General features: G+C 42.0%; 1 protein-coding gene across 2 annotated transcripts; it reads left to right on the forward strand.

The window, feature by feature from the left end:
- The first annotated feature begins 489 nt into the window (after positions 1–489).
- Positions 490–12692, forward strand: fhip2a (FHF complex subunit HOOK interacting protein 2). Of its 2 annotated transcripts, XM_083922904.1 has the most exons (17): positions 490–765; positions 1976–2054; positions 3502–3671; positions 3965–4069; positions 4188–4310; positions 4438–4662; positions 4757–4953; positions 5181–5295; positions 5430–5506; positions 5610–5802; positions 6693–6856; positions 7612–7758; positions 7843–7933; positions 8137–8280; positions 8926–9066; positions 9598–9701; positions 9790–12692. In XM_083922904.1, the coding sequence occupies exons 1-17, from the start codon at positions 721–723 to the stop codon at positions 9899–9901; spliced, it is 2232 nt and encodes a 743-aa protein (XP_083779030.1). In that variant the 5' UTR covers positions 490–720; the 3' UTR covers positions 9902–12692. The 2 variants fall into 2 exon arrangements, with proteins under 2 accessions (XP_083779030.1, XP_083779031.1); XM_083922905.1 differs by lacking the exons at positions 490–765; positions 1976–2054 and having other exon boundaries at positions 3573–3690.
- The last annotated feature ends 40 nt before the right edge of the window (positions 12693–12732 follow it).

Raw genomic sequence — 12732 nt, forward strand, 5'->3', positions numbered from 1 at the left:
AGCAATGAATGTTGTTTTTACATTTTTTACTCTCTATCCAGTAATACGGCTACTTTAAGGAAAATGTTTGGCGATCTGTTCATCACATGGACTCCCCAACTTTATCCTAAAAGCAGCCCATAACCTCAGCTGTGTGTGATGTAAACACTGCGATATCAGAGAAATAGCTCACAACTGTGCATTATGTGGCAGCAATCGATTGATTCTACAGCTCGCCGATTATTTCCCATATAAACCGTAGCTAATGCTTGGTTATCGGAATGCAATTCACTCATACTGGCTTTTATATTCTAAGTGCGCTTATTGATTGTTGTTTCCGATATGAACATATAGACCATTGTCCCCGATTGAAGGTTGTGCTGTCTTCATTTGTATGCATTGATCGTTGTGAGTAATTATACACCGGTGCCTTGTGCGCATGCGCCCCCTGGTGGATGAAAACAGTAGCGTTTGGCGGAGGAAGTGCCACCGTGTCCAAAGAAGTGAGCAGCACACGTTACCTGTGTCTGTAGACGGTCTTGTTTACAGTGGTAGCTGCCTGGCCTCTGAAGACTCGTGGCCCGCAACGTGTTACTGTTTTATTGCTTTACCTTTATTCTTTCGTAACAAGGGTCATTGTATGAAACCTCCAATCTGGATCGAGGCGGCAACAACAGGAAGAAGAAGATAGAGGAATTCTCTAGGTCTTCTCGGGAGAAACTAGTCCAATCGAAGAACAAAATGTTCTCCAAATTCACGTCCATTCTTCAGCACGCTGTGGAAGCGGTGAGTTCTTTTTACCAACACATTTTTATCCGTCGGCTTGCTTTTGTGTATCGTTTATTTTGGCTGAAACGGGCCTTTGGTCGCCCAGACAACACATACCGTAACGTCAGCACTGGGGGTACGTTGCTAACTAGCAAGCTAACTTGTTAGCCTAAGCTAATGTTAGCGTTTTGTGTTTGTCCTGTCCGTTTGTCTGCTCTTGTTATCGATAACACATATGTGGACTATATATGAATGCGCCCCTTTGTCTACTCGTTTATAATACTAACTAACAGATTTCCCTAATGTCATTTTCTATAGTACAACAAGTCATCGGTGTTTAATGCTTTAGCTTGGCAAGCTGGGATAGCCGCTAATGTTAGCCGCTGCTTACCCAAGACGCTACAGTGACGCCGTAGCCTAACCTAGATCTCGTTTCAAACAGTCTTATCAAGAGGAACGATGTCGAAACGACTGGGCAGCCTTGGTTGGTGTTGCGCAAACATTTAACCGTTAATGATAATCAGTTGATTATTTCGAACAGTTTTTTTGAAGGCGTAATTAGTAGTTAGCCCATCCAGCTAGCGATGTAGCTATTAACGTTACCTGGAAACAACGTTAATAACCTGCCTGAGTGTCAAGGGTTTCAAACAACAACAACAATAACAAGTTTATTTATAGAGCACCGTTCATACAAAAAGATGCTGCTCAAATTGCTTTACATTAAAATAATAAAACGTGAGAAGACAATCATTAAGAGCGTTAAACATGCTCAAATCAATATGCGGCACCCAATGGACACTTGGCAGGTGGCCCAAAGTGAACACTTTTGACTTCTGGCGTAATATTATCTTGTGAACTCATTATTCTGCCATATTTATTGACGTGTATGAGGATAAGGTCCGTTAGATGTCACTTAAAAGTGAACGTTTAAGCCAACTATGTGGCATTTTAAAAACTCATGGGCTGTGTCTTTGATCATAAAACATCACACACACACAAAGTCATCTTGTGGTGGCACATTAGAACCATTAAGCACCGAGAGGATCCAGTAGTATTGAAAGCCAGAAGACATAACATAGGGTAACGGTTACGTTTTCCCAGAACAAACAAGGCTTCTCAGGTTTTGTTTGAAAGTGATGGAAGTACAGTATATTGCGAATAGCAGTGTCTCTCCTCGCCAGCTGTGTAAACATACTATATACTTATGTTTGCAATTTTTCTATTTCAGCTTGCCCCATCGTTGCCCTTGCAGGAGGACTTTGTCTATCACTGGAAGGCCATTACACATTATTACATTGAGACTTCTGGTAAGAAAAACGAAGAAAATTAATAAGTTAACATCTGTTATGGTCATGATGTCCCCAGAGGATGATTGTCAAGCAGGGTCCTTGAAAGTTATTGATGTATTTGGTACTTCAGTGTAAAATCTGAATACAATGGCAGGATGTTTGTCTTGTTCATACAGTATATTAGTCAAATTACAACACACCAGACTACAAAGTTTGTACAAAAGTGTATACTAAAATGAACACAGGTAATGCAAAGGGAATGGTTATGCAGGAATCCGAATGAAACTGCATAAGTGTTAAGTATGCTGGGAATGCCATGCTGTTTGAGTTTCCTCAGCAACTCTGTCAGCTTCAGATTACAAGTGCGTTCTTCGTGTTTGCCTGTTAGAACTGGGTTTATAGAACTCGTATGCTGTGCGTCTGTCAGATTGCATCTAGATGGTGGTTAAACCCAGATATGTAAAGACAACTTCCATGTGAACTACTGCTGTCTAGTCACTGTGGATATTTTGGGCAAGGAAAGTCTCCTTCTCTTATTCTTCACTCCAAACGACCGCTTCTTTGCAGCGGTTCTCCTGGGTAGACCAGTTGATCATAAATTCCCTCTGCACAGCTGATGAGAGATTATCTGTACTTTGAGTATTATGCAGCTGAGCTTGTTTTCATGGACATTTATTCATTAATTTTGCAGACGTGTGACTTAAATGAACTCAATCTATTATGTTGAGGTCACGGTTAACCAGCTTGACCTTCACAATCCACATGATACCAATTGAATAAATTATTTGATCATTTAGATAAAAGCTGTTCAGATTTCTTTCCGTCTCAACATTTTTTCACGTTGTATGCTTTGTTACATGCATGTATCCTACCTTCTTATTGAATTAATTGACCCACTCCTGTTATTGCTGCATTATTGGTGTGGTGACTCTTATAACACTCTAGTATTATTATTTAACTCTCATAGATGTCCTGGGCTTCAGCAGTTGTTCTATCATACGCAGGGTTGTGGGATAGTCCTATTATTTTCTGTCATGCTCCCATCATTTACTGGGTTAGGCTTAACACACAGTTGTCGGTAACTCACCACGTTCTGCATGTGTTTCACAATACATGCATTTATAAAACCAGTGGTGGGATTTAATTGTGAACCCACCTAGGAAAGTATTAACAATGCCAGCGTGACTAACTACCACAATTTAGCAATGAGGACATTTATTATATCACCTCCTATGCACCAAAAGGTTAGTAGATCAGAAAATAACATGGGCTGCGATACACTAGATATGTTTAATCTATGCTATGTAGTTTTAACAGTTCTTAAGTGGTTAGTTAGGAGAAGGATTCAGAAGCTTTTTACAAAATTGTCCAACATGCAGTAAAGATGAGCATGGCCTGTTCCCTTTTGTTCGTATGTTATGGACACACAGTCTTTCTGACATGTTTCTGTGTTGTCCCCTTTTAGATGACAAAGCTCCAGTCACAGACACCAACATCCCATCACACCTGGAACAGATGCTGGACATCCTGACCCAGGAGGAAGCGGAGAGGGAGTCCGGAGAGACGGGACCATGTATGGAGTATCTCCTACATCATAAGATCCTGGAGACGCTCTACACTCTGGGCAAGGCAGATGTAAGGCAGTCATGCTTTGGTAACTACATGAACTGTACCTCCAGGAAATCATACATATCAGGATATGGCACCTATATGAGTATATGTGATATTAGCAGAACTCAAGGTTGAGAATTAAGTGTAGGGAATGAGCCTATAGAGGTTCTGGGTGGCTTGACACAACACTGAGTGTGCAATCCGCTCACATGAATGCACAATTTAGTTGACTCTTAAATGAATCTGAACTGTGATCTACTGTATGTTGGTAAAAAAAAATAATTCTAACATATTCTGCTTGTATGATTTCCCATCAGTGTCCACCAGGGATGAAGCAGCAGGTGCTCACCTTCTACACAAAGCTGCTAGCACACATCCGTCAACCTCTCCTGCCACACATCAATGTCCACAGACCTGTACAGGTGAGAAGTGATGTAGTCTGGATTTCAGTCTTTCATATCCCTCCTCAAAATGGTCTGACAGGTTATGTAACATATTCTTAACCTTTTCCCCCCTGTGGCTGTGACATTCCTCTGTCAGAAACTGATCCGTCTGTGTGGGGAGGTGCTGGCAGCTCCTACAGAAAATGAAGAGATTCAGTTCCTTTGTATAGTCTGTGCCAAACTGAAGCAGGACCCATACCTTGTCGACTTCTTCCTTGAGGTGAGTTGCTATGACACCAAAGAGAAAAATAACTGTTGAGCAGCACATTCATAAGTATTAAGCTGTATTGCTAGCAGAAGTAGTACAAAGTTCAGAGAAAATATTTTGTTTGTGATGTTATTTGCAGAACAAGTCAAAGAGGCCTGAGACAAAGCGTCGTGGAGGGACGGAGGTGGTCAAGGAGAATGTGTTGGCTCCAGACACTGGTCAGTCTCTGGCAGAGGAACAGGCTGGTCGCACAGAGGAGCCTCAGGCTGCAGCTGCTGCCTCTACCTCTAGCCCAGCCAGTAACAACAATAACAGCAATAATTACAATCTTGTCACCTCGCTGCTTAACCTCACAAAAAGCCCTGTAAGTAATCAATATGCAAGGAATGTTGAGTTACTTATCTTTTTCTGCATTTGAGTTTGTAATCATGAGTGGTATCCATTTCTTCCCTTCGCAGGATGGCAGGATAGTAGTGAAGGCGTGTGAGGGTCTGATGCTGCTGGTCAGTTTACCAGAGCCTGCAGCTGCCAAGTGTTTAACTGAAAACACTGAGCTCTGTGAGCTCCTGACTGACAGGCTGGTCTCCTTCTACAAAGCCCTGCCACAGTCCATGGACCCCTTGGACATTGAGACAGTGGAGTCGGTCAACTGGGGGTACATTACTTTCGAGTGTTTATTTTCTAGAACCACATATTTATTGACTTTTAAACAGCATTTGCATACATTTCAGTTGTGCCATTATCTGAAGTTTTGATTTAAGTTGACTTTGCAAGTTGACCTTAAATAGCATTCTCTGTGAAAGGCTATTTTCATGAGATACATTGGTAGAGTTGCATTCAACTTTAATATTTGTACCTTTCTCCTCCTCCTCTCTCTTTCAGTCTGGATGTGTATAACCTGAAGGAGGATGCTGCTGTCTTCACAGGGAAAAGGGCTCTAATCTCCTTCCTGTCTTGGCTAGATTACTGTGACCAGCTCATCAAGGAGGCTCAGAAGGTCCTTAACCAATGCTGACTCACTGTTTTGATGTGTCATATTGTAGTCAGAATAAAATAACTTGGAAGTTGTTTTTGTATCTGAAAGCCACAGAAAGCTGAAGTGCATTTTTGTTTTTCTTTACTGTCTTTCAGTCAGCAGCTGTGGTGATGGCAAAAGCTGTGAGAGAAAGATTCTTTGTCTCTGTTATGGAACCACAGCTTATGCAGACGTGAGTGTAGCTATGAATCATCAATCAATCATCCTTTTGTTGAAATTCTTAGTCCTGTCAGTGTGACTGCTTAGTAACATGGTGCATTTGTGGGTGCACATAGGTCCGAGGTGGGCATCCTGACCTCCACAGCCCTGCTGAACAGGATAATCAGGCAGGTGACATCAGATGCTCTGCTTCAGGAGATGATTTACGTCCTGCTGGGAGAGGAGAGAGAGCCGGAGAGTCCAGCTACTGTGGCTCAGAATCCACTCAGACACAGGCTCATCGAGCACTGCGACCACTTATCAGACGAGGTACTCGCGTAATTAATCAGGATGTACATTTTAACATCGTTTGTCTGGCTGATCATACTCAAGAAGGCATTTCTTTATTGCACCCTTTTGTGATCACCGTTGTGACAAAAAAGAGCTGAGCCGGAAGGCAAAGCTCTCGATCTACCGGTCAATCTTCGTTCCTACCCTCACCTATGGTCATGAAAGCTGGGTCATGACCGAAAGAACGAGGTCGCAGGTACAAGCGGTCGAAATGGGTTTTCTCAGGAGGGTTGCTGGAGTCTCCCTTAGAGATAGGGTGAGAAGTTCAGCCATCCGTGAGGAACTTGGAGTAGAGCCGCTGCTCCTTAGCGTTGAAAGGAGCCAGTTGAGGTGGTTCAGGCATCTGGTAAGGATGAACCCTGGGTACCTCCATAGGGAGGTGTTCCAGGCTCGTCCAGCTGGGAGGAGGCCTCAGGGAAGACCAAGGTCTAGGTGGAAAGATTATATCTCCACGCTGGCCTGGGAACACCTTGGGATCCCCCAGTTAGAGCTGGTTAATGTGGCCCGGGAAAGGGAAGTCTGGGGTCCCCTGCTAGAGCTGCGGCCATGAGAAGATGAAATGAGACCCTTTTGTGATCACATTAATGTATTTATAATTTCTTCCTTTACTCGTTTGATATTCAAAACTGGCCATCTGCCCTTTAAAGATTCTGAGTTCCAGTGAATCATATAATTAACCAAGAGCACATGTATTTTAATTAGTATCTAACAGAGCCCATGAACACATTGTTATCACACAAAAGAGAGATTAATCATCCCTTTGATGTTTGAAAAATCCACTGTCTTTTATGTCATTGAGCATATATTTGGCATGTCGCTCTGTGTTTTTCAGTGGGAGCTAAGCCTCATCCCCCCTTCTTTTTCCTCAGATCAGCATCATGACACTGCGGCTATTTGAGCAGCTGATCCAGAAGCCCAACCAGCACATCCTCAACAGCTTGGTGCTGCGTAGCCTGGAAGAGAGGAACTACCTGGAGAACAAACCACAGGAGGAGAAGGAGCCTTTGGAGAATGGGCAGCCCCATGATGCCGTGTAAGGAATCGCCGCTGACCTTTGACCTCCCTGGGCTGACTTAAAATTGTGCCCTAGCAAATCCTCAGCACAGACACACACCACTGGAAATAAAGTGAATGCATTAACAAGCTGTGTATTTCAAATGTGCCATCCATTTAACTACGGTGTTCTTCTTGGTTATTTTGGGTTTCAATCTTTTAAAGCTATGGTCAATGGGAAATGTATGTCACTTCTGGGAGATTTATTGAAGTTATTTTTTAATATGAATGTTGCTTTAAGTGGCATATTAGTTTTCTTGTAAAGTCACCAAATGCAACATTATACTGGGTTTACATGACATGAACATTGTTTTAGAGGGTCAGATGAGTTTACAGAAGAGCTGGAAAATGTCATATTTCTGTATCTACAGACATACAGTAAACCTCCTTCCACATACAGTAAATACTTCATCTCTTTGTAGACATTCATTCACTTTCCTTATTACACAACAGAACGTTGGTACCATGCAAGCCCAAAGGGGCCTAAAATATTAGCATCCCATAAAGAAACACATATTGCTGTGTGTAACAACAACAGAATACTGACAGTGGACTTGAATTTTTTCACAACACAAAGAGTAGAAATCTAAGAGAGATCAGTGAGTCGCTTTCCTCAGTTATGCATCGTGTCGAGAGATGTATAAAATGAAATGAAACGTGAACATCTTTTGTTACCACTTTAGTAGCACTGATCAGAATCAGATTATGTTATATCAGTATGTGTTCTTTCAACAGAGACCTAGAGGAGGATCCACTCTTTGGTGATGACCTCTCCCCAGACAGCAGGCTGTCTGGTTCTGATTGGCTCACCTCCTCTCCGCCACAGAGCCCTGACCACTCAAAGTGTGACGGGAAGACGGAGGTCCACAAGATTGTCAACAGGTACACAGTCTGCTCCTGATACAGCTTGCAGCATGTGGGTTTTTTGAAACAAAAGGTTTAACTGTTGTGTTCTGTTGTCTGCAGCTTCCTGTGTTTGGTCCCCGATGAGGCGAAGTCATCGTATCATGTTGAGGGCACAGGCTATGACACCTACCTCAGAGATGCACACAGACAGGTGAGCCTCATTCTACAGTATGTTTAAGGCTTGAGATGCACTGAACAGAGAACAGCAAGGTGGACATTCTTGTTTAGTGTTTCTCCATAGGTCTTTCACCAATAAACTAATTGCTGAGGCGAGTCCACGGATAATTTTACCCATTAGTTTTATGTGTCCCCGAGTAAAAGCGATACTAAGTGTAGGGGAATTTTTCTCCTCAGTTCAGGGACTACTGTGGGGTCTGCCAGCGGTGGGACTGGAGGGGGAATCCGAAGCCTTTTGAGAAGTGTAACTTGGACAGCCCATTCTTCGAGGGCCACTTCCTCAAGGTTCTCTTCGACAGGATGGGTCGCATCCTAGATCAGGTCAGTTGGATCCACCACGTAACATCCAGCTATAGTAATGCTGGCGTCGTTCAGAACAGCAGCATGCTTTTGTGTTATAAATATCTGTTTGGAATATGTGTTGCAATGTTTAAGATCCACAAGTCTGAATGGCAAAGGCACCCACAGTAAAAATGCAGGTTATTATCAAATCCATGAAGCAAATGGAACAGGCAGCCTCACATCTAATGTCCCCACGCACCAGAAAGTTATTTCTCTCTGAAAGAAAACACCATTCTCTGCAATTTCGCATAAATGAGGCCCACAGAAAAATGGGAATACAATGCAAATGAGATGCTGATTATGCTTTTATTTTTTGAAACATAAAATAAACAAAAATAATGAGCTTTTGCCTTAAACTCATTTGACAAATGATGTTACAAGGGAATTATTAAGATGACTAATAGGGATTCAGAAGCCAAATGCTCTTTGGCAGCTCATAGCTTGGCTTTAGGAAATCAAATCTTAAAGGGAGTGCTTTATTAATTGAGTCTGACATGAGTCTGTCACGAAAAGCTTCTGACTATTGTGACACTTATTCATTCATTGAAGTTCTTCTTAGTCAGTCTTCAGTAGTCAGTTGATTTCCTGTGTAGTTTTATATCTGATGCCCTCTCTGTCCTCCAGCCCTACGATGTGAACCTGCAGGTGACCGCTGTGCTTTCCAAGCTGTCTATGTTTCCACACCCCCACTTGCACGAGTACCTGCTGGACCCTTATATCAACCTGGCCCCTGGCTGCAGGTCTCTGTTTTCTGTCATCGTCAGGGTAAGACTTCTCCATCATTGATAGCAGACAGTGTTGTGTCCAAAGCTTACAGTCACTGTTATTTGGGTGCCTTAAGAGTTCTTGCTTGTTTTGATTTATTTATTTGATTTTATTTATGTATAGTGTCTTGAAACGCTCATCATCTCATGCCAGTGGTGTTGACAGTGCAGTTGCTTCTGTGAATGTCACTTCCTTTTTTTTTTGAAGTGAGGTTGAATGAGGTATTCATCCATAGTAAGTGTCTTACCTACCCTTCTTCTTACCGGAAGCACAACATCTCTGTACCCATTTTGTTCTGTGAATCAGTCCAGCTATTTTCTTTGAAATCAATCCCAGTAGGACAGTGTAAAAGGCAGGGTAGATGCGCGTGGAAGCAGCTTATTTCCTCGTTGATGATCTTGTTTGTTTATGATAATTACAGTAATGTCTCTAATGAGTGTAGTAGTGGTTTATTAGTGCTGCACCTTTACCCAGAGATGGAAGCAGTGTTGTAGTGTTTTGCTAATTGCTTTACGTTCATGTGTGTGTTAGGTGGTGGGAGATCTCATGTTGAGGATTCAACGCATCCCTGACTTCACACCCAAGCTGCTGCTCGTCAGGAAGAGATTATTAGGTCTGGAGCCAGAGGGCATAAAGTACGTACTTCCACAAAGGTCTGTGCTCTTGTCTTCGGAGTATACTTTTGGTATTCCCTCCTCACCTTTCTGTCTATTCTTCCTGTAGTATCGACCACATGACACTGCTGGAGGGGGTGATCGTGCTGGAGGAGTTCTGCAAAGAGCTGGCAGCCATCGCCTTCGTCAAATACCATGCAGCTGCCTCGTCCTCGCCGTAATCTTCCTGCCATTCATCCATCTGCCTCAGCCAGGCAGACAGGTCAGGATTGAACTGGGCCTTTGGGGTGTGGTGGTACCGGTGTCACAGGGTCAGTAAAACATTACCACTAACTGCTCATCCCTGCAAGACTGTTCAAGCCCACACGGACAGGTTCATCACTGACTCGCTTCTGGCCTCTCGGGTTCCACTATAAAAAGTCTTTGGTCTTGTTTTTGAGAAGGTCAGAGCACAGACACTGCCCAGCCAGCAAAAGGAGAGGACAATAGAGGGTGAGGTGTAAGAGAGATGGTCACTGGACTTTTTTTTTAGCCTTTCAGTTTCTTTCAGACCTCCCCCCTTTTGTTCTCACCAGCCAAAAGAGAACCCTGTAATTATTATATCAAGGAGAAAATATGTTTGTGTATTTATTTTCTGTCCCATTTTCACCCATCTGTAAACAGCATCGCCTTAGTGTGGAATTCCACCTTTCAGTAACAGGAGATGGTTTCCTTTTGAAACATTTTTATCTGAACTCCTTGCGTGTTGTCTGTTTGAAGAAAAGAGGCTGTAGGAAAAAAAAGCCCACTACCTTCAACTCCTATATGTACCTGTAGTTACATACATTGAACTGTAGTATTTACAATACTGCACTCATATTTTAAATGCCAAGTCCTCTTATTTATTTGATTGCTTTCAGGTTGCCTTTTTAACATATTAAGATCAAATTAAATCAGTCAATGTAAGGACTGACTAAGCAGATGCTATTTACTTTATTTGTTTTTCTAGTCTTTCCTAAGTTTGTCTCGTCTTTTCTTGGCTTGTGCTCTCACAACTCATCTGTAATCCCCCTCACCCAAAGACGTCACCATCCATCACATTGAATCAATGAAATGGTGAATTTAGCAAATGATGTGAATTTGCACACGGACCTCATTGCATTGCACTTGTTACATTTTTCACGCGTGTTCATGTTGGTTGGCTTTTAGGAAAATGTCAACTCGACATTTGTGGGAGGAGAGACGTGCTTTTGATTCCAGATAAGTTTTTGTTCTCCAGACCCAGTGTTGCATTTCTCACACACCAGTGTTTATTTTATCCATGGATACTGTGTCATTGTTTTTTTACACCATTTTTAATTCTCAATAATAAGTTTATTCTATTAATGGGATGCAGAGGAGCAAACCTCTTGATTTTATTGACCAGTGTCTTAAGTACGTCATTAACTTAGGACATACTGTAGCTTACAGCAGTGGTTCTCAATCTTTAACTCGAAACAAGGGCTGCAAGTTGTGAACAATTTTCTTTGATTGTAACTTCTTCTACTTATTTGAAATCATCCAGTACTTCACAAGTAAAAAAAACAAAGAAGAAGGACTGAAAAATAAATTATATTGTTCATCATCTTGTGACCCCTTACATTTATCCTCAGACTGTCTGTAAGGGTCCAAGCCCCCAGTTTGGGAAATGCTGGCTTACCATATCCCAAGAGTTCTGAGTTCCTCCACAGGTTGTCATGACTTCCTCTGAGGTGTTTACCAGCGTTAACTAACAGTATTTCCCTTTTGTCCTGTGTATTATGGGAGCGGGATGTTTGGCTGTATATTGTCTGGATATCTCGGGAGGGTGTTAAACTTACAATCACCTCAGTGATTCATTACTTAAGATTAGAATTAAGATCTTAAGATGCTACTTGTAACTTTGGTTGTTGTGTTATGTTCCTAGTGTGGATGTTTCCATGATTGGTGAGTTTGTTTGTGTGCATGTACAATGATTTATTATTGCGGTGGAGAATGAACCGTCATTCATTGAAGCCATGAGTCTCCCCCCCCCCCCCCCCCCCCCCCCCTTCTGGTCCCACCTTGATCCCATCACTTAAGCACCTAAGCTACATTATGCAAATGCTTGCATGGAATCAGATTTGCACATTGTCTTTCTTCATCCTTGCTCATAATGTAAATATACACAACAAAAAGCTTTTTTTTCTCTCCAAATGTTTTCAGAAACCAAAAAAAAAAAAATCTAGTATGTAACATTTCTATTTTAACGGGAAACTTTTTTTAAATGTTCAAATCATGCACATTTTTTAATCAACTATCTTTCCAACTTGTTCTGTACATTTGTATATTGTATGTGTACAATAGCAATAGAGATATTCTACCTGGTGTAAATGCATGCTTATACATAATTTTTCATTGTTGAAAGAAAGCGGAAAAAGAGGCAGTCCGGCCATCTGTGATGATTTCTTAGCTGTCAGCACTTTGTTGTTGGAAGACACTGGCAGGGAGATATGATGCCTTATATCACACTGTGGATCTCTGAGGACTCCTGGAATCGATGTGTAAGGGGTTTCTGCTTCACTGCCGTTTGTTCTGAGCTTATTATGCCTATCTCTTGTGTTACATCCACTTTGCTTGGTTTGTGAAGATGTACACGACTCTGTGTAGTCAAAAATCTGATGCCAACTGTTTTATTTGCTTGTGTAAGCTTAGACCAATCACTGTATCATGTTGCATTTCTTTGTTAATCGCTGCTTTCCTCTGGTGTGAAATTGGACGAATCTCATTATACTTCTATCTCATAGCCGGTTTGATTTTGTGATTGTGCAATGCATAATTGAAACATTAAGGTAAGGTGCATGCACTCTCCTCCTGCCTCAAGTGATGCAGTCTCGTTCTCTTAAGAGGCATTGGCGAATTTGTTCCTAATCAGCTGTCTTCTTTTAAACACTGCTGTTATAGGATCATTTTCATTCAGGACAATATGGTTTCTTTAACATTCTCCGTCCCAATTAAAAAAAAAGTTAAACAGGAGTGGTGGTCATTCTTTGCAAGGTTCATTGTGTTCCATCGT

This window comes from Echiichthys vipera (assembly GCF_963691815.1).
Source record: "Echiichthys vipera genome assembly, chromosome: 11".
Taxonomy (NCBI): domain Eukaryota; kingdom Metazoa; phylum Chordata; class Actinopteri; order Perciformes; family Trachinidae; genus Echiichthys; species Echiichthys vipera.